General features: G+C 33.4%; 3 protein-coding genes across 3 annotated transcripts; all 3 read right to left on the minus strand.

Annotated features, from left to right (window-relative positions):
- Nucleotides 1–15,956: 15,956 nt before the first annotated feature.
- Nucleotides 15,957–17,917, minus strand: LOC109601742 (cytochrome c1-like). The gene is made up of 4 exons (XM_049966509.1): nt 17,752–17,917; nt 17,149–17,238; nt 16,952–17,066; nt 15,957–16,893 (listed from the first exon to the last, which is right to left on the minus strand). The coding sequence occupies exons 1-4, from the start codon at nt 17,806–17,808 to the stop codon at nt 16,541–16,543; spliced, it is 615 nt and encodes a 204-aa protein (XP_049822466.1). The 5' UTR covers nt 17,809–17,917; the 3' UTR covers nt 15,957–16,540.
- Nucleotides 17,918–19,179: 1,262 nt separating this feature from the next.
- On the minus strand, nt 19,180–20,297 carry LOC109601747 (uncharacterized). Its single transcript, XM_020018018.2, has 5 exons — nt 20,214–20,297; nt 19,938–20,078; nt 19,711–19,887; nt 19,449–19,652; nt 19,180–19,393 (listed from the first exon to the last, which is right to left on the minus strand). Exons 1-5 carry the CDS (start codon nt 20,218–20,220, stop codon nt 19,266–19,268), a joined length of 657 nt encoding a protein of 218 aa, XP_019873577.1. The 5' UTR covers nt 20,221–20,297; the 3' UTR covers nt 19,180–19,265.
- Nucleotides 20,298–20,495: 198 nt separating this feature from the next.
- On the minus strand, nt 20,496–22,086 carry LOC109601744 (dnaJ homolog shv). The gene is made up of 3 exons (XM_020018016.2): nt 21,154–22,086; nt 20,885–21,095; nt 20,496–20,827 (listed from the first exon to the last, which is right to left on the minus strand). Exons 1-3 carry the CDS (start codon nt 21,940–21,942, stop codon nt 20,763–20,765), a joined length of 1,065 nt encoding a protein of 354 aa, XP_019873575.1. The 5' UTR covers nt 21,943–22,086; the 3' UTR covers nt 20,496–20,762.
- Between the last annotated feature and the right edge of the window lie 132 nt (nt 22,087–22,218).

Below are 22,218 nucleotides of genomic sequence, written 5' to 3' on the forward strand. Positions count from 1 at the left end.
CTTATTTATTTAAACACGACCACGAAATCAATTTCGACGTAATGAATAAATCCGGCTTTTGTAGTGCGTTCAAAATGTGATTCCAATTTAAATTAAATAATTGACCCGCAAACTGTCGATCGCATCGGACGTGCGTAACCCGACACCTACGCGTAGGTGTAAGTTCGCGGCACTTACGCAAGGCACTCGAGGGGCGAAAGTGTCAATTCCTGTAGTCACCGCAGCTGTTGACAAGCCGAATATAATTGCGCGCACCGCAGACACACTCCCCAAACACTCGAATGTAAACACATGTCGTCCAATACGTTCCATTAGGGCATAATGGACTGGAACTGGCCTTTCCCTCTTACCTGGTAATGTAATTTTTAATTTGTACGCTATCTGACCGGAACGATTGTTATGTGGTTGGGGTGAGAGGTTGGGTTGTTCACGCGAGACATATTGTGGAATTGTGGGGTTGAGCTTCAGAGAATGATTAGTGGCATGATTGGACTGAATTAGTTACAAATAAATGATGTATAAAATGCAAAATATCGAAGGCGAAGAAACTAAAAATCTACCTCATCATTATTAGGTGATTTGGCTGACACAAGAAAGTTAATTGTATTCTAAAACCATTTGGTAGATGAGCTGATACTCAAAACTCCTATTTAAAATAAATAAATCATTCATCTATCTCAACTTGTGTCATAAATATTCAAGTGATCATTGGAAATGAATTATTTAAAGGAATGAGAACTTTGGAGGACACAAAACAGGAGATTGTGTTCTAATATTATTTGGTAGATGTGATGATACTGATCAAATTGAAAGTCAACTTAAACAAGATAAACAGATCTCATAACTCCTCTTTAAGATACTTAAATAAACCATTAATTTACCTCATCATGTTTCATAAATATTCAAATGATCATTGGAAATGAATTATTTAAAGAAGGGAGAACTTTTGGAGAACACAAGATAGGAAATTGTATTCTAAAACCATTTGATAGATGAGCTGATACTGATCAAATTGTAAGTCAACTTAAACAAGATAAACAGATCTCAAAACTCTTATTTCAGATACTTAAATAAATCACTAATGTATCTCATCATATTCCATAAATATTCAAGTGATCATTGGAAACAAATCATTTAAAGAAAGGAGAATTTTTGGAGGAAACAAGAAATGAAAGTGTATTCTAAAACCATTTGGTAGATGAGCTGATACTTATCAAATTGTAAGTCAACTTAAACAAGATAAATGGATCTCATAACTCTTATTTCAGATTCTTAAATAAATCACTAATATATCTCATCATATTTCATAAATATTAAAATGAACATTGGAAACGAATCATTTAAAGAAAGGAGAACTTTTGAAGGACACAAGACAGGAAAGTGTATTCTAAAACTATTTGGTAGAGAGCTGATACTGATCAAATTGTAAGCCAACTTAAAGAAGATAAACAGATCTCAAAACTCTTATTTCAGATACTTAAATAAATCACTAATGTATCTCATCATGTTCCATAAATATTCAAGTGATCATTGGAAACAAATCATTTAAAGAAAGAATTTTTGGAGGAAACAAGAAATGAAAGTGTATTCTAAAACCATTTGGTAGATGAGCTGATACTTATCAAATTGTAAGTCAACTTAAACAAGATAAATGGATCTCATAACTCTTATTTCAGATTCTTAAATAAATCACTAATATATCTCATCATATTTCATAAATATTAAAATGATCATTGGAAACGAATCATTTAAAGAAAGGAGAACTTTTGAAGGACACAAGACAGGAAAATGTATTCTAAAACTATTTGGTAGAGAGCTGATACTGATCAAATTGTAAGTCAACTTAAACAAGATAAACAGATCTCAAAACACTTATTTCAGATACTTAAATAAATCACTAATGTATCTCATCATATTCCATAAATATTCAAGTGATCATTGGAAAAAAAATATTTAATGAAGGAGAATTTTTGGAGGACACAATAAATGAAATTGTATTCTAAAACCATTTGGCAGATGAGCTGATACTGATCAAATTGTAAGTCAACTTAAACAAGATAAACAGATCTCAAAACATTATTTAAGATACTTAAATAAATCATTAATCTAACTCAACATGTTTCATAAATATTCATTCATTCATTGAAAATGAACAAAGAGAAGAGAAGAGACAAAACAATTTGATGGATAAGCAATTTGAAAGTTAACTTAAACAAGATAAATATATCTCAAAACTCTTATTTAAGATAATGAAATAAATTATTAAACTACCTTATCACCCAAAACAATTTGTGGATAAGCTGATGTAGATTAAATTCTAAGTCAACTTAAACAAGATAAACAAATCTCAAATGTCTCATTTAAGATACTGATACATAATTCTATCCTCCATAAGTGATCATTCGACAAGGAATCACTTCCAGAAAAGAGGAGTTTTTTAATTCTTGTCTCCAACACCAACATGAAACAGTGTTTTATTCAGCAAGCAAGATTCTTCTCGCCCGTGGCAACCTTTTTAAATCATCCCGCAACAGTAAGACCAGAACAATGTCCCACAGAGATTGATGCATCAACCGCGCGATCTTATTAAACCTGTGCAGCGATAAAACGATAATAAATCCCGACATAATTCACCAGGTAGGATAATATGTTATTGCGATAGTGGAGCGTCGCGTGGGTTCGTGGGCCAGGTGCGAGCGGGACGTCGCGGCGCCGGCATTACGCTGAAAGCATATCATCATGCCCCCCCGTCTCATAACCGCCGGATCGCCTTAATGGAACAGACGTCGTCTTTTTATTTTTTCCCCACCTCTTTATATTCAAAGTAAGACACTGAGATTTATAGGACACATAACTCGCGGCAGCGGCTCATGCCGATTGTACATTGTACGGGACCACTGGCTCGGATACCGCCACTCTTCGCCGCCTCACCTTTGCACTTTCCCTCCGGGCGCTTCGGGTCTCCCCCATTTGAATGCTCTTAGCGGTGCTATTGTGCGGGTGCGCTCCGGCAAATTGTCTACTGCGACATTTTTTTTTCTCTCTGTTGCTCGCGATAAATTAAAATCCATTGTGGCGGCACATATTGCCGAAGAAGTCTTCAGGTTGAAGCGAACAAATTGCGTTGTGAATGTGAGAAAACGATACGGAAGGGTATCGGAAAGTGGCGGACAGGTGTAAAAAGGGGGTGGAGAGTCTGAGCAATTAGCGGTGTGGCTGTGTCTGTGAGCACATGTGGCGCCAACTCTTCTCCACCTCTTGTTTCCCGGGACCCAGTTCCCCTCCTCCCACGCTTTCCATTGCCGCTACTGATAACAGCGAGTTTGAAATGGCATTAAGCTTGCTTCTATAGTTCTATTATATGTATACAATACTGAATACAACACTATTGTATTCATTGTATGTTGTATTGTAGAATCTTTGTCCCTTTATAATATTCATCTGTTCACAAAAGCGCCACATCGCGAGTTATCTCCACTGCTATTGATACTTTTAACAGGCTTGTGCTGCGACACATACACAACGGATCCAATCAAATTATTATTTACATCTTCTAGTCTCTTCTAACCGGGCCTGCCGTTCCCATTCAATACCGGCTCACAGCCATTTACCCGCCTTTGTTGCCGTAAGACGTTCTAATTACATCCATTACGCATTTTTACACCAGCCACCACTTCAGACAATTGTTCTCCGTGCTCCGTTTGTTGTTTTATTTCACTCATATACATCGTTAGCTCTGAACAAGACACAATCAATTCACTATTTACAAACAATGGAATAAAGACGTTTGAACAATGTTTACATGTTCTTTAACCGCTAGAACATCAAAATCAAAACTCCGAAAGTATAAATTGCAAATCTGTCTCCATTGTGCCATGAGAACCTTTGCAGATGGCAACTAAGAAAAAAACGTTTTGTATTGTTCGAAACAATCTAAGAAACAAGCTTGTGCCATCATTTCCATACGTACTTATTGTTGAGGTCAGCATGACACGTCTGAAAATATACCAACAGTGCCCCCAAGTTGTCTTGGTAGGTGAGCTAATACTGATCGAATTGTACGTCAATATAAACGAGATGAACAGATTTCGAAGCCCTTATTCAAATCATAAATCTACCACATTATAAATATTCAAATGATAATTGAGATGAACAGAACTCACAACCCTTACTCAGATCATAAATCTACCTCATAATATGCAGGATTAAGAAAGGATCCAAGAACGGACATTGTATTTCAAAATCATTTGGTAGATGAGCTGATACTGATCGAATTGTAAATCAACTTAAATAAGATAAACAGATCTCAAAACTCTTATTTCATATACTTAAATAGATCACTAATGTATCTCATCATATTTCATAAATAATCAAGTGGTCATCAACTTAAAATCAACATGATTCATGAATATTCAAATGATTAAAAACTCCAATATGGTCTCCACCTTGATTAAAGGATTCAGGAAAGGAAATTGTTTTCCAAATCCCTTAGGTTGATAATCTTGAAAGGGAAAAATTCTATAGTTAGGAAACTAGAAATTAACTAGATTAGTTCTTATAATCTTTGACTTTCTCCCCCTCCCTCCATCTCTTCCCATCTAAAAGAGTGATAATCTTAGACTATCTTTATTATTGAAGTTTGAAAACTAATTGGCTAGTTTAGTTCTTTCTTCATCTGCCTCCAATACTTCCTTTCTTAAAGATTGATGAACTTTAAACCAGATTCTTAACTTTAGGACATCATGGCTAGTAAACCACTGAAATTTCTAGTTGTTACTTTTGCTAATCATATTTTTGAAGGAAAAAAGCTCTAGTTAGAAAACTATTTACATATTGACTAGTTTAGTTCTGATAATCTTATACTTTCTTCCTCTACCTCCAACTACCCCCTTCTTAAAGATTTAAGATAAATTTTAATTCTGATTCATAACTTTAAAACATCATGGCTATAAACCACTGAGATTTCTAATTGTTACTTTTGCCAAACATGCTTTTGAACGCTAGAATCTTTAGTTAGAAAACTAGAAATTGGTTAGTTTAGTTCTAATAATCTTATATTTTCTTCCTCTACCTCCGATTCTTCTCTTCTAAAAGATTGATAAATGTTAATTTTAATTCATAACTTTAGTACATCATGGCTAGTAATTCACTGAGATTTTTAATTGTTACTTTTGCCAAACGTACTTTTAAAGAAAAGAATCTCTAGTTAAAAAACTAGAAATTGATTAGTTTAGTTCTAAAAATCTTATATTTTCTTCATCTGCCTCCAATTCTTTTCTTCTAAAAGTTTGATAAATTTTAATTCTGATTCATAACTTTAGAATATCATGGCTAGTAAACCACTGAGATTTTTAATTGTCACTTTTGCCAAACATGTTTTTGAAATAAAGAATCTCTAGTTAGAAAACTAGAAATTGGGTAGTTTAGTTCTGAAAATCTTATATTTTCTTCCTCTACCTCCAATTCTTCTCTTCTAAATGATTGATAAATTTTAATTTTGATTCGTAACTTTAGAACATCATGGCTAGTAAACCACTGAGATTTTTAATTGTTACTTTTGCCAAACATACTTTTAAAGGAAACAATCTCTAGTTAGGAAACTAGAAATTGGGTAGTTTAGTTCTGAAAATCTTATATTTTCTTCCTCTACCTTCAATTTTTCTCTTCTAAATGATTGATAAATTTTAATTCTGATTCATAAATTTAGAACATCATGGCTAGTAAACCACTGAGATTTTTAATTGTTACTTTTGCTTTTAAAGGAAACAATCTCTAATTAGAAAACTATAAATTGATTAGTTTAGTTCTGAAAATCTTATATTTTCTTTCTCTACCTCCAATTCTTCTTTTCTAAAAGATTGATAAATTTTAATCCTGATTCATAACTTTAGAACATCATGGCTAGTAAACCACTGAGATTTTTAATTGTTACTTCTGCCAAACATACTTTTGAAGGAAAGAATCTCTAGTTAGAAAACTAGAAATTGGTTAGTTTAGTTCTGATAATCTTATATTTTCTTCCTCTACCTCCAACTCTTCTCTTCTAAATGATTGATAACTAACTTTTGAAGGAAAGTTAGTTATCAACTAGAAAACTAGAAATTGTATAGTTCAACTCCTCTCTTCTAAAAGACTGATGACTTAATTCTGATTAATAATTATAGAATACCATTGCTGGCAAACCATCTCTTAGTCTTAGTGAAGTAGGACTTGTTTGTTTAATTCTTCTGCAGTGTTCTTTAACTTCCCTCTTGTGTTTTTGCCTCTTCCATTCTAATTAAATTTTTTCTCAATTCAGAATTGATCTACAAGATCTAATTTTTGGCACTTTAATTGACTCACTGCAACTCAGTAATCTTTATTTTTTGGACACAGATTATAGAATTTCCTCCTCTTTACTTTTTCCTTTCTCTGAAAAGTGTTTACAAGAAAACCTCAATAATTTTTCACCAAGAAGGTCTGGTTCATTTTCTTTTAATAACTCCAACAGTTTTTAAGGGTTGAAATGCTGGATTACGGCACAGGAAAGGAAATTATATCTCAAAACCATTTGCCAGATGAGCTAATACTGACCAAATTGTAAGTCAACATAAACGAGATAAACAGATCTCGAGGACATCAAAATCAAAACTCCAAAAGTATGAACAGCAAATCTCCCTCCATTGTGCCATGAGAATGTTTACAGATGGCCACGAAAAAAAACATTTTGTATTGTTCGAAATAATCGAAGAAACAAGCTTGTTATACGTTTCCAGTGCCACCATTTCCATACGCGCTCATTGTTGAGGTCAGCATGACACGACGATAAATTGAAATATAAATATATAACAGTGCACTCATAAATCGTGCGGCTGCGTCCCCCCAGTTTTAATAAGCACCCAAAAACCAATAAACACGAATACAATTTCACCAACAATTGAATCCGTACAAGAGCCACTGGTCCACACATCCACGACCGGTCCAGGATTCATTTACAATTGTCGGCAATTAAGGAAAGGAAAATGGAATATCGGTAGGAAACCGTGTGCGTTTGTTCGAGATGGGACGGCGGTGTAATAAACAATCGCTGGAAAATATGGGTTGGATGAAAAAGCGTCGTTTCAAAGTGTGTGCCCTCCCCGTTAAATTGTGCGAACGCCCCCATCCACCCGTTACATTTCAGTGCACGTCGCTTCGAAAATGATGATTTTTATCCATGACAACGTTTCGACAATGCGACGCTCATTCTTGGCCATTCTACGACGACCGGTCCCGGGCTCCTGATGCAGCGCAAAGACGACTCCTGTAATGGCTCATACGACAATGGCCGTTAACAAAGAGACCGCTCGACCATTTTCATAAGCCATTGTGGCGGAGGTCGCGTCTGGACCGGTCAACGATGACTATAACTGACCCCCCTTCGTTCTGCGATCCCCCCCATCCACGGTCTCTTATCAATATATTATGATATCTGGAATTTGATGTATTGAAATGGCCTCCTCAATGGACCGGGAAAATAATTAACGGCGCCCGGACAACTCCCCAGGTTTATAATGAATACCTACTTCAATTGCTGCCCGATTCGTACAAAGGAACATTTCATACAAAGCTATTTTCAATGGCAGTTAATTAATGGACAACATATGCATTTTATCGGAGGATTGCCAATACGTTAAGACGTTTTTGCCAGTACTTCTCTTTCTATTAATCGCTTTTGAAAGAGGAAAATCTTTAGAACTTAGAACACCAAGCAGTTTTAGTTCTTGAACATTTCTTTGTTTTTCTTCCTGTGTCAAGGTAAGTCTCTTTGGCAAAATTGATTAATCTTAATTTTGTTGAATATCTTTATGACATTTTTACCAATCCTACTCTTCCTAAAAATCACTTTTGGAAGAGAAAAATCTCTAAAACTTGGAACACTAAGCAGTTTTAGTTATTGAACATCCCGTTGTTTTTCTTCCTGTGCCAAGTGACACTCTTAGAAAAATTGATGAATCTTAATTTTGGTTGAACAGCTTTATGACATTTTTGCCAATCCTACTCTTCCTAATAATCACTTTTCGAAAAGGAAATTTTCTAGAACATAGAACACTAAGCAGTTTACTTCTTAAACATTTCTTTGTTTTTCTTCCTCTGTCAAGTGGGTCTCTTTGGAAAAATTTATGTATCTTAATTTTGTCGAATATCTTTATGACATTTTTGCCAAACCTACTCTTCCTAAAAATCACTTTTGGAAGAGGAAAATCTCTAGAACTTAGAACAATAAACAGTTTTAGTTCTTGAACATTTCTTTGCTTTCCTTCCTGTGTCAAGTAAGTCTCTTTGGAAAAATTGATAAATCTTAATTTTGTTGGATAGCTTTATGACATTTTTGTCAATCCCACTCTTCGTAATAATCACTTTTGGAAGAGGAAATTCTCTAGAACTTAGAACACTAAGCAGTTTTGAGTTCTTGAACATTTCTTTGTTTTTCTTCGTGTCAAGTGTGACTCTTTGGAAGAATTTATAAATCTTAATTTTGTTGAATATCTTTATGACATTTTTGCAATCCTACTCTTTCTAAAAATCACTTTTGGACGAGGAAAATCTCTAAAACTTAAAACACTAAGCAGTTTTAGTTCTTGAACATTTCTTTGTTTTTCTTCCTGTGTCAAGTGACTCCATTTGGAAACATTGATGAATCTTAATTTTGTTGAATATCTTTATGACATTTTTGCCAATCATAATCTTTCTAAAAATCACTTTTGGAAGAGGAAAATCTCTAGAACTTAAAACACCAAGCAGTTTTAGTTCTTGAACATTTCTTTGTTTTTCTTCCTGTGCCAAATGAGACTCTTTGGAAAAATTGATGAATATTGTTGAATAGCTTTATGACATTTTTGTCAATCCCACATTTCGTAATAATCACTGTTGGAAGAGCAAAATCTCTAGAACTTAGAACACTAAGCAGTTTTGAGTTCTTGAACATGTCTTTGTTTTTCTTCGTGTCAAATGTGACTCTTTGGAAGAGGTTATGAATCTTAATTTTGTTGAATATCTTTATGACATTTTTGCAATCCTACTCTTTCTAAAAATCACTTTTGGACGAGGAAAATCTCTAAAACTTAGAACACTAAGCAGTTTTAGTTCTTGAACATTTTTTTGTTTTTCTTCCTGCGTCAAGTGACTCCATTTGGAAAAATTGATGAATCTTAATTTTGTTGAATATCTTTATGACATTTTTGCCAATCATACTCTTTCTAAAAATCACTTTTGGAAGAGGAATATCTCTAGAACTTAAAACACCAAGCAGTTTTAGTTCTTGAACATTTCTTTGCTTTTCTTCCTGTGTCAAGTGACTCCTTTTGGTAAAATTGATGAATCTTGATTTTGTTGAATATCTTTATGACATTTTTGCCAATCATACTCTTTCTAAAAATCACTTTTGGAATAGGAAAATCTCTAGAACTTAAAACACCAAGCAGTTTTAGTTCTTGAACATTTCTTTGCTTTTCTTCCTGTGTCAAGTAAGTCTCTTTGGAAAAATTGATGAATTTTAATTTTGATAAATAGCTTTATGACATTTTTACCAGTTTTGCTGTTCCTATTAATTACTCCTCCTCTAAAAGGTTTATGAATCTTAACCTTAATTAGAATATCATTACTAATAAACCACTAAGATTTTTTAATGATTACTTTTTTGCCATACATAACCATCATAAAAGGAAACTAATTAATGTTATTTCAAAAGATCCTTTCTCTTTATTAACCATATATTCATTCATTGAAAAAAATATATCTCTTGGACCTATTAAAGTACATTTTTTTTTTTTTTTTTTGATTTCATTCTTTAGTTTCTGTCCCTTCTCTTCTAATTATGTATTTTTAGTTTCAACTGGGAAGGGATATTTGATATTTGATATTTTGATTGATTCCTTGCAACTCAGTAATTTTAATTTTAGGACACTGATTTTACAATCTCCACCTCTTTTTTCCCTTCTAGCTTTCAATTGCCATCCACTCTTGAATGTTTTCCTTCTTCTTACAAGAGAAGCTAAGATCTTCTCACCAAAACTTGTGGTTCCAGTTTTTGTGATGTGTGTTTTGATCTTCATTGTTCAACCAAGTGTTTTTGAATCAACTTCACCTGTCATCAAAGTCCAAAATCAATCGTTGGCATTACTGTTTACATTAATTAAGGGGCTGGCAGCATGGAGTGTCCCACGTATTTCATTAAACATGCCCCCCATTCGCTGGCACACGTTTTTATTGTTGAGTTCACCAAATTAAAACCCCTTAATAAAGGAAAAGTTTTTTTTTTAGTTCGAAAAACAGATCCGACACAATGGAGGTGGTGGCTAAAGGAAAACAGAATTTTCACTAAACACATCTTCAATCACAAAAGATGTCAATCATTTCGAACAATGTAACAATAGAATCCCAACAATTACGAGTAACTATTCAACACCTTTGGGGTATTGTGTTCGGCACCACATTCATGAAATAAGCAACTTTTACAATTGGACTTTTTATCGGAAGTTTGTAATTAAATTTTATGTTTACCTATACGGGGTACTCCCATTTTTCTTTTTTTTCTTCGATATTAAATTAATTTAAAAGTACAACAACCGACAATATTAATTTGAACATTTTAAATTCTATGTTAAATTAATAATATTTGAAGACATTAAGAAGATAAAAACTGTTAATTTTAAGTGTACAAAAGCGACTAAACTTCATAACCAAAAAGTGCAAATAAAACGGCGAAAAAAAAAGTGCCATATCCTGACATACTTGCATCGAACAATCCGTAATCCAGTGCGACATTAGTAATCCAAGTTTATAGAGTGCAACACACATCAATTAATTTCAAAAACCACACCATCACACACGCACACAGGAGACGGCGGGCCGACGTAGAAAAAAAAATTGTGCGAGCGGCGAAACAGTCGCGCGTTGTCTGTGGATCCCGGCGGGTCCGAAAGCATGGCAGTGGCGCGTCGGAAGGCCCGAACGGAACCCCACGCTATCAACGTTCGCAGCTTACTGAATCAAAATCAAGACAACAATATCAGCGGACAATTGTGTAGTCGCGGGGCACCCGGCGCACGCGCCCCTTTTTTCCCGACCCGCTGCTGCATTTCCCGGCACCCAAAAATAATAAAAAAAAAAATTCTAAGCGAAAATCTCTATCGAATTTTGATTGATTCTGTTTATTGTCGATTGTTGCGATTGAATGGGTTATGATTGGGTTAATTTGTTGAAGATAAAGTTACCCATATTTACGCAATGTAACGGGGTCTTTCTCTTTTTCTATATCATTTTCTAAACAAATATATCTTGAGTTAGTTATTTACAAAAATTTTGTTTGTAGTTTTTTATTGGATCCTTTCCTCTGTTAATAAGTACTCCTTTTATTTTATATTTTGGTTGAAGTTTTTAGAAGACTTGTTTATATAAAGGCAAAATTATAATAGAAGAAAAAAAATCAAAAATTTAATTTTAGAAATAAATCTACAAAAATTATTTATTAAGACTTTTAAGTACAGTTCCTTATGGTTCTTCTCCTCTGCCATTATTCACTTCTCATTTTATGGTGTTGTATGCCTGGTTAAAGTTTTTAAAATTCCCCCCTTTTTCTACCAAATTGAGCATCATATTGGAGAAAGTGTTATATAGATATAAGAGATATATAAGTGTTATATAGTTTGTCCTCCATAAGTTACTTAGAATGATTTTTAAATACAGTTCCTTATAGGATCTTTTACTCTACACTATTTACTTCTCATTTTATGATGTTGTATGACTTGATAGAGTGTTTAAAATTCTTTCTTTTCTTCTATAAAATGGAACATCTAATTGGTGAAAAGTGTTTTATAAAAATATGTTCTTCATAAAGTATTTAGAAAGATTTTTAAATGCAGTTTCTTATTGGATCTTCTACTCTACCACTACTTACTTCTCATTTTATGGTATTGTATATCTTGTTAAAGTGTTTAAAATTCTTTCTTTTCTTCTACAAAATGGATCATCTAATTAGAGAAAGTGTTTTATAGAAAAATGTCCTTCAAAGGTTATTTAAATAGATTTTAAAATATAACACTTTATTGGATCTTCTACTCTGTCATTATTTACTTCTCATTTTATGGTGTTGTATGACTTGTTAAAGTGTTTACAATTCTCTCGTTTCTTCTTCAAAATATAACATATAATTGGAGACAGTGTTATAGAGAAATATGTCTTTCATAAGTTATTTAGTATTATTTTTAAATATAGTACCTTTTTGAATATTCTACATTAACATTACTTCTTTCTCTTTTTATGGTGTTGTATGAGTTATAGTGTTTAAATTTTTTTCTACTCTTCTAGAAAATGGAACATCAAATTGGGAAAAAAGTTTTATAGAAATATGTCCTTCATAAGTTATTTAGAAAGATTTTTAAATACAGTTCCTTATTGGATCTTCTACCCTGTCATTACTTACTTCTCATTTTATGGTGTTGTATGACTTGTTAAGATGTTTAAAATTCTTTCTTTCCTTCTACAAAATGGAACACCTAATTAGAAAAAGCGTTTTATAAAAGTATGTCCTTCATAATTTATTTAGAAAGATAAAATACAGTTCTTTAGTAGATCTTCTACTCTACCACTACTTACACATTTTATAGTGTTGTAGGACTTGTAGGATATATCCTTCATAAATCATTTAAAAAGATTTTTAAATACAGTTCCTTACTGGATCTTCTACTCTGTCATTACTTACTTCTCATTTCATGATGTTGTATGACTTGATAAAGTTTTTACAATTCTCTCTTTTCTTCTACTAAATAGAACATCTAATTGGAGACAGTGTTTTAGAGAAATATGTCCCTCATAAGTTATTTAGAAATATTTTTAAATACAGTACTTTTTTGAATAGCCTACTTTAACATTACCTCCTTCTCATTTTATGGTGTTGTATGACTTGTTAGTGTTCAAATTTTTTTCTACTCTTCTAGAAAATGGAACCTATAATTGGGAAAAGAGTTTTATAGAAATATGTCCTTCATGAGTTATTTAGAAAGATTTTTAAATATAGTTCCTTATTGGATCTTCTACACTATCATTACTTACTTCTCATTTTATGATGTTGTACGCCTTGTTAAAGATTTTACAATTCTCTCTTTTCTTCTACAAAATAGAACATTTAATAGGGGACAGTGTTTTAGAGAAATATATCCTTCATAAGTTATTTAGAAATATTTTTAAACCTTTTTGGATCTTCTACTTTAATAATACCTCCTTCTCATTTTATTGTGTTGTATGACTTGTTAGTATTTAATTTTTTTTTCTACTCTTCTAGAAAATGAAACATCTAATTGGAAACAGTGTTTTATAGAAATATGTCCTTCTTATTTTTTTTCCAAAAAATGAAACATCTAATTGGAGAAATTGTATATAAGTATATCCTTCATAAGTTATTTAGTAACATTTTTAAATACCTTATTCGATCCTTTACTCTGCCACTACTTACTTCTCGTTTTATGGTGTTTATGACTTTATTATTTTCTTCAAAGTGACATATAATTGAGGGGAGCATTTTGTATAAATATATCTTAATATATACACTCACTTTTTTGGTAAATTTTTATTGAATCCACTCGTACAATTTTATTACTATAATAACCTAAACAATATATTAAAACCGTGGAAAGAAACAATTCAAAAAATAGCCCGACACCAATAACATTTACGATCCATAAAACATAGCCTTTTGCGTGAACCCAGTAGCCCCGTGTATAGGTGTAAAGGTGCGTCTCCCGCAAGACAAAAAGCAATAAAACAGTCCATTGTCGGAGTAATGCTGCTCGCGGCCGGATTAAAAGTTTATTATTATGTTCGGCGCATTGTCTGGTCCGATCCGGTGGCCGATATCGATGGCCCGGAATGTTTTATGCCGGCCTCTACCACAATACAGGTTGGCGCGATTAAACGGAGAATGGCCATTGTGTCGGTGCCCGTGGATCGTCTACGCCTTCGGGGAAACACGCACACGTCGCCGAAGTCGTGCAATTCCCGGTGCCGTTTCAATTAGTCACCGGGTTTTGATGGGGACAGAAACTAATCGGAGAGTGCAACGCTAAATCAACGTTACGTATTGTGCGTGCGGTTTTTTGATTTGCTTAAACAAAACCAATATTAACCTTGCGGTGCGCGGATGATCAGATGGACTCCACTTTTAATAGACGTATTTTCGAAACTAAAAAAATATGAATTAGAACAGAACAATAGCGGACCATAAACTATTGTTACGTGTCCTTTTATGTTATATTTGTTATTGTGGCTATGAATGCCATTTTAATAATAGCGCTGTTTGTTTCAATCAAACCGCCATTATATAAAAATCTATTGTGTCGCTTATAATTTCTAATACAATAGGTGAAATTATCCATTATCTGTCTTCTATCTAATTAAATATAAAGCTTTGCCCGGTTTGTTCTGGTTTTAATTAATTCATCGGGTTTTTGTTCCATTTTTTGAGTAAAAATCGGATGTTTTGTTCCCCAACTTAATGTTTTAGCAGCCCTATTTATAATTAACTCCTCTTACGACCCTTGTTTGTAACATTTTCTTAAGAATTAATTGTTATTTAACAATTGATTTTAAGAATGAACTTCCAAATTGCCAATTTTGTATTTTAAGATGTTGCAGAAGTGGTAGATGCGCAAGATTTATTATAATCAAAGAGTTATCAAAATTTGTAAAGCATTCAAATACTAAAATTTGGACCTTAAAATTGCCTTTTATTTTTTATTTGACAAACCAAAAACAAAGTATCCAAATTTCTCCAAAGTAGCAAAGGAAAATATATCTTAAAGTGACCACAGAAGTTCAAAATTTCAATATTTAACACTGAATAATAAAGACTTTCAATTAAACATGTTATAAAAATGGTGACTTCGCCAGTTTTATTATTATCAAGGGGTCTATAGAAATTTAGCCTTGAAACAATAAAATTTAAGACCTTAAAATTACCTTTTATATTTTATTTGCCATACTAAAAACAAAACGTTCATATTTATATAAAATGGCAAAGGAAAAAGTATCTTAAAATGTCCACAGAACTTCAGGATTTAACACTGAAGAAAAAAGCTTTCAATTAAATGTTATAAAAAATGGTGAATTCGCCAGTTTTAATATAATCAAAGGGTTATCAAAATTTGTAAAGCATGCAACACTAAAATTATGGATATCGACCTTAAAATGGCCTTTAATTCTTATTTATCATACCAAAAAAAAACATTCAAATTTATTTAAATTGGTAAAGGCAAATAAAACACGTTCAAGATTTCAATATTTAATACGAATTAATAAAAAAGCTTTTAATGAAACATTGAAATCGAATTAAAATTACAAATTGAATCATATAAACACATTTTATTAAGTAATAATCAGTCATACACATATAAACTAAAAATAATACAAATTATATTAACACATTACATAAAACTAAAAATGAACTTATTCATATAACCACAAAAGCATTCCTATATTACAAAACATAGAAAAGTACATTAAATACTAAGTACGCAATCTGTATAAGTTGCCTAAATATTCACGAGAAATCTACGATCATTTACATTTCTAATTTACGTCTAATTCCTAGTGTGTTAATGATATTACATGTTGTGCCTAGTTTTGTTAGAAAAAAGTGAATTTTATAGTGTTTTGTATGTTTATCAAATAGTTTTTTTTTCGGCAGTTGTTTGTTATAATTTCATATTTATATAAAAAATACTTATTTGTCAGATTTTGAATATCCAGTAAAAATCAACAATCACACCAGTCCAATCTACTAATAAATATAGATAATTTTTGGCTTATTTTTGAAAAACATATTTACAATACTCGCATATTTACACATTACAAGACAATGAACAATTTGTGAGGATTTTAATTCAAAACTAGGAAAACTAATATGCATAACTGGGTTCAATCATTAAACTAAAAATCTGGTAAATTGTCTAATGTGAATTTATTTCTTATTAAACCGATACAGTTTAGATACATAAATATAAAATCAAAACAGATAAGTTTTATTTTAATCAGAAAACAATATATTACTACAATTCTATAAAAATACAAATAAGTCATGAGTTATATAAATGAGATGGTTGAGTTGCATGTGATGATTCGAAATTAGAATGATAGAATGTTTAAATAAAATCCTTCACATATTGATATAAGAGAAGTGTAGGTGATGATAAAAAAATCCACGAGATGGAGATTCAGGTACATACGTACATATGTACTTTCCTACATTATCTGCTTAAATATTACTTTGTAAATAAAATCGCATTTTCCGGATAACCACCACTAGTCAAAAATATACAAAAAAATGGCCTCTATAACTAAACCTACACATAATGGAACCAGTTACAGTGATTATCGTGAAATTGCATATTGTACAACGCAATAAAAAAAATGATTATACAAATAAATTATTACAACAGGTTCTTTCAAATAACTCTCTCAGTTACAAAATTTTTCTTTAATTGTTTATTAACCTACTTTATAAAAAAATTCAAACGCAGATAATAATTTACTCGGCGGGGGTGTCGGCTGTCGCGGGACTTGCCGTCTCCTCCGCGTTGCTCTTGGCGGTCTCCTCCTTTTTGTCCGCCTCGTCGGCGGCGGCGGCGGCGGGTTCGTCGACACTGTCCTCTTTGGCACCGTTCTCGGTCGCCTCCGGCTCTTTGGCGGCCTCCGCGTTGTTGTTGGCCGGCTCCTCTTTCTCCTCGTGTGAATTGCTCTCCGTCGCGTCCGTCTCGCTCTTCGCCTCGTCGTTATTTTTGGCTGGTTCCTCGGCCTCCGTCGTCACCGTCGTGGTCTCATCCTTAGTCTCGTCTTGCGAGTCTGTCTCCTCCACGCCCTTCTTCGGTCTGCCTCTCCCACCTAACAAATTTGTTTGTGTTAGATTGGCATCCAATTGGACCCGGTACCGGTGGCTTACCTCTTGTCCCGCTCGTGCTCTTTCGTTCTTTCTTTGCGGGTGGCGGCGGCGTCGCTGCTACTCCTTTGGCTGCCGAACGCGTCCGGCGTCTGCCCTCCACCTCAGGTCCCAAGCTCTAAATAAACGTTCCAATTAGCAACTCAATGTTTTGTTATGTTTTAGTAAATTGGATTTGTGTAAGGGGTGGTCGAACAAACCTTTGCGATGGCTTCGCCCTCCTCCCTGGTCCTGTCGGCGGTCGAAAGTCTCGGAGACTTCGTCTTTTTGCCCTTGGTGACCTTATCATTCTACAAACAAAAACAACACAATAACAAACAATGCACAACCAGTGAAATGGTGCAGTTAAATTTTCCCTCCAAAACACAAACAACGGTGCGGCGAGCTCAACGACGTGACGTACGATATTCGATCATTTAAAGAAGGCCCCGCGAAGCCGAACGTACGTCGTAGCTACGCGTCGAACGGCGTACATTCTTTTAAATGCATTTTTAACAGCAATTTTCCGTCTTTGGCCCGACACACGGACACTGGAACGGCAGATGATACATCACAGATGCGTTTGTTGACGATTGCGAGGCGTAGTTTCGCGTAAATTTCGTGATTTTCACAATAAAATCGGTATTCATTTATCGGTACGGTCAGACTGTGATGTTACACGCCATCCGAAACGGACGCGCGTCGCTTCGCAGGGGTTTAACCGTCCTATGTCACATTCTAAGCGGCCGCTCTATTACGTGCACATTGGCCCAAAGTTGTTTGGCAACGAAAACGCGGCTAGAACAACGGAATTCACCACCAACCTGTACGTTCTCCTCGGACACAGAATTATTCGTGTTTACTGCTTCGACTTCGGACATTTTTCAATCGTCACTGCACAATTACACCGCGGATAATGATCGAGAAACACACGATAACGTCCCGGCCGTTGTTTATACGAAGAAATGGCGGCGAGCGTGGGTCATGTGACCGAGCTGCTTCGACAGATAAATAACGCCGTGTTTGAAATAGGGCGCTAAGCGGCCTATCCTCGAACTACAATATGACCAATTTCGAATTGGAAATATTCGAATGTTTGCGTTTTAATGCCTGTCGGAACGGAAATTGCGTTCTGCGTTTAAAAAAATAAATAATCCGGTTCAATTTTGTACTTCAAGCACGTTCAATTTAGAAATTTGAGTACTTACAATTCTGTATTTTGATTTCCTCATTACTAAGCTCTTCAAACTTACACTGACGATCTCATACTTATTATATCTTAAAATGCTCGGCCTTAATCTACTGTGCGTGATAAAAACAAACATGTATTAAATTTCCTTTTCTTTTAAACTAGTTTTCAATCTTTATCTAAGAAATTCAATACTACTGTTATGTACACAAGATATATTTTTAAATTTTATTCATTATTAAAAAAACAGTTTTACCAAATATTACATGTAATTACAATTATGGCCAGTCACGATTATTCAGATGAAGCAGTGCCTCATCTATGAAATTGATTTTATTGACATAACATTAATATTAAAAAATACATTTATGTGTTTAAAATAGAATATAGATAAATATTTAAATAAAGATAGAAAGGTAATATGTTGTGAAACGAACAATTAAGCAAGCAATAACAGTTTTATGTTAAATTTCAATGAATATTTTGTGTGCGTGTTCTCCAGAGGCACTTTTAAATGTGCCTCTTCGCGACAATTCGTTTCGTAAATAGATCTTAAATATTTCTATTGATTCTATTGGGTTATTGCCAATGAGATAACTCCAAATACCAACACAAACAAAGTTCCCGATTTTTCAGGTTCAAAAACTACTTAACCGTGTATGTCTGGTAGATTCTGTTGTGAAAAGGTTTCTAGTACTGCAGCACTTTTTTATTATGATATTGTGTCAATCAATAAACAACAAGAAATAATTTATTTATATTATTATTCCTAATTTGAATACTTTAACAAATACGGGACATAAAACGGCAGATTTCCTATATCTTGGTACGATAAATTTGATTGGCTAACGGAAGTACAGTAATGAATAAATTATTTTGCTGACTGTCTTTTATTTTCAAAGGGTGGTGAAGATACTTGGTATAAAAGGGTTTGAAGAATCTATATTTCAGACTAAATTTACATGACAAAAACCCTAGCAAATATTAAGTTTAAATAAAACATTATTTGTATTATATCCATAAATATATATTAGTTTAAAAAAAATATTTAACTTTCGTTCAAATAAATATATTTTCTTTACATATGTACAAAATTGCATTATTTCAGTCAGTCCAATAAATTGATATCTTGTACTGACTAACTGAAATTTATCCATTTGTCTTATTTAAAATATTATTCCTTAAGTGTACAAACAAGGGTGAAAATGAACATTTATCAACATACTTTTCCAGCAATTCCTTCTTTACACTTGGCTCTAAGAAATTTGCTTCAAAACCTGAAACAACAGTGTTTATAAAATGTACTAAATTAAATTTTATGTTAATTATTACTTGTAACTTTATTTGTTTCTCTGTCATAATTTATTGCAACTGGATAGGCCCCTCCATTGTGCTTAATAATAACAATACCAAAACACTTTTTATCAGTGTAATCCTGAATTTCAACTCCAATGTTGAAGGCTTCTTCATATGTTTGTTTGGCTTTTGTGTAAGCTTCATTCCATGCTTTTTGGTTTTCGCACATCTCTTTTTCATCTAAATAAAAATTATTAAATTTACAATTTACTTTACTGTAAATAAATTAAACCCATACCCTCCTGTCTCTTTAATATAGTTTTGTCCAATTCACCAATATTACCCTGAAGTTTTGAGATGTTTTCTCTGTACTTCCTGTTCTCAAGAATGAGTATCCTTAATTCATGCTTTTGTTTTTCTAATTCCTCCACAGACACAGGGATTTCCTTTTTGAATTGCATTTTACTTTTGGTATCTATAAACAGTCCAATTAGTACAATATTATGATGGTTTAGTTGATATTACTTTGCCGCGATATATTTTTAATAATTTCTGTTGACATGGCGTGCAAGCTTTGAATGTTTCTGTAGTTGATTTTTCCATGCTGCTGCAATTCCGCATCGAAAGACATGTCTCTCATACTAGAAGTGTCGCTACTCCCTGAGGCTGAAAAAACGTCAGATAATTCAACAAATTAATTTAAATTATGCGAATTTGATTAGCTCTGTTTGTTCCTACGAAAATATTCTATTAAGAGCCAACATTTATATCATTATTGCAAGAAAAAACATAAAAACCTACAATTCATATTTTCACAATAAAAGCCTTAACCTCAACAAATTCAAATTTAAAAGCCGTTAACAACTTTGATGCTTTCAAATCCACCTGGTGACAGTTGATAAAATTACTGTCATATTTGATCAAAGGAAGCTTTATTAGAGTGCGGCGCCCTCTAGTGATCACAACTGGAGTCTCATAATTTTAAAATATTGACATTATTTGTTTATCACTTTAAATAGGTCATTAACAAATTGCTTACTACATACCTAACTAAGCAAGTCGACTTGTAAATAAAAAACGACAAATATTTTAATTTTTAATATACAGTCATGGTAAACAAATTCATTTAGAAAACCGTGCATGGTTACAAATATTCAAATTATCACAAATAAAAAATGCTAAAAAACACTGTTTTTTCAGTATGGATATTTTACAATTTTACAGGCGGTGCCTGGACATATTTCCTTACATAATTGGGCAAATAATAAATATTTAAATAAATATACAAACTTATAATGAGAGTCTTTTTTCAGAATATTTACAAAACATTATCTAGTTCACTAGTGTACATTAATACCCCCTAAGTCCATTATAGACTTTATTATTTGAGCTTTGGTTCAAAATCTTCTTGATTTCTAAAAAAAATAATATATATTACTATTTAAGTATAAATATATAAATATCAAAATTACCTTCTTTTTGTTCTTCAGACAATTCTTGTTTAGGAAATTCCACATCAAATGTAACATACAAGATGCCATGCAAATTATTGTTTTCGTAGTTGGGCATGCCTTCACCCTTCTTACGGATTCTAGCACCAGGCCAAGTTATCTTGTCCCTAACAATAGAGACCATGTGACCATCCAAATGCTTAAGTTCCATAGAGAAGCCAGTCAGAGCATCCTAAAACAAACAAAAATTACTCTATTGTCATAATTACTTGTTTGTTGACATTGCTTACTTGTAATGATATTGTAATATTAGTGTATAAGTCATCTCCTCTCCTTTCAAATACTGCATGAGGTTGCGTTTTGATCTTCAGAATTAAATCACCTGGATCACCATCTAAATGTGGTTCACCTTCAGCCACAAATCTTGTTTCTTGTCCATCAACCATGCCAGGTTCAACTTCCATTTCCAAAACTCTTTCTTCATTCACCAATTTGACATTAGGACATTCATCACACACAGTTTGTTGCATCATTTGGAATCGGCCTGGCCCCAAATTTCTAGTTATCATTTCCTGCCTGCAGTTACATTTTCTTGTACCACTTGCAGCCTTCATAACTGGCTTGTTTCTTGTAATTTCAATGAAAGTTCCTGTGTACAGATCTTCAAGAGTGACGTAAATGTCCATCTTCAGATCAGCCCCTTTGGGTGTTTCATGTTTGTCGTTGCCGCCAAAGTTGAAGCCGAAATCGCCGAAGAAACTGGCAAACGGATCCATACCACCGTCCATCATACCGTCCTTCTGCAAACAGTCTTCGCCGCACCTGTCATACTTCTTGCGTTTGTCCTCATCTGACAGCACCTCATAAGCGGCCCCCAAGTCCTGGAACTTCTGGGACGCCTCAGGATCGTCCTTGTTCTTATCGGGATGCAGTTCTTTGGCGAGCTTTCGATAGGCCTTCTTCACATCATGCAAACTGGCCGATTTCGATATTCCTAAAATTTTATAAAAGTCTCTGCCCGCCAACGTAACGCCGGCCAAACTGACGAAAATTAAAATCAATAAACTGAACGCTTGCATTTCGACCCGATTTTACACACCACACATATCACAGTATTTAACTTTAACAGTGAATTTAATTTATTACAGCGGCAAGCAGATTACAACTCGCTGCCAAACACGCAACTCCAAAACATGTGGATGGCTCCCATTGGTCGAAATCGTTCAGTCAAACTAATTATGCAACTCTAATTACACTAAACAATGATGCATTTGTCCAACTCAACAACAACAATGTGGATTCTCTTAATAACAGAATATATTAAATTGGCTTCTTTAAATTAATAATAAACTTGA

The sequence above is a fragment of the Aethina tumida genome, chromosome 4 (assembly GCF_024364675.1).
Source record: "Aethina tumida isolate Nest 87 chromosome 4, icAetTumi1.1, whole genome shotgun sequence".
Lineage (NCBI taxonomy): Eukaryota > Metazoa > Arthropoda > Insecta > Coleoptera > Nitidulidae > Aethina > Aethina tumida.

Excerpts from the sequence above, each read along its gene's own strand:
- LOC109601747 (XM_020018018.2), bottom strand. Across the intron at positions 19,888-19,937 it reads TAAAAATATATCGCGGCAAA|ATACCAAAAGTAAAATGCAA; the intron begins GTAATATCAACT and ends GACTGTTTATAG. Across the intron at positions 19,394-19,448 it reads AGAAACAAATAAAGTTACAA|GTTTTGAAGCAAATTTCTTA; the intron begins GTAATAATTAAC and ends CTGTTGTTTCAG.
- LOC109601742 (XM_049966509.1), bottom strand. The coding sequence starts at position 17,808 with ATGTCCGAAGTCGAAGCAGTAAACACGAATAATTCTGTGTCCGAGGAG. Across the intron at positions 17,239-17,751 it reads TGTCCGAGGAGAACGTACAG|AATGATAAGGTCACCAAGGG; the intron begins GTTGGTGGTGAA and ends TTTTGTTTGTAG. Across the intron at positions 16,894-16,951 it reads GAGCACGAGCGGGACAAGAG|GTGGGAGAGGCAGACCGAAG; the intron begins GTAAGCCACCGG and ends CAAATTTGTTAG.
- LOC109601744 (XM_020018016.2), bottom strand. The coding sequence starts at position 21,942 with ATGCAAGCGTTCAGTTTATTGATTTTAATTTTCGTCAGTTTGGCCGGC. Across the intron at positions 21,096-21,153 it reads ATATTACAATATCATTACAA|GATGCTCTGACTGGCTTCTC; the intron begins GTAAGCAATGTC and ends TGTTTGTTTTAG. Across the intron at positions 20,828-20,884 it reads GTCTGAAGAACAAAAAGAAG|AAATCAAGAAGATTTTGAAC; the intron begins GTAATTTTGATA and ends TATTTTTTTTAG.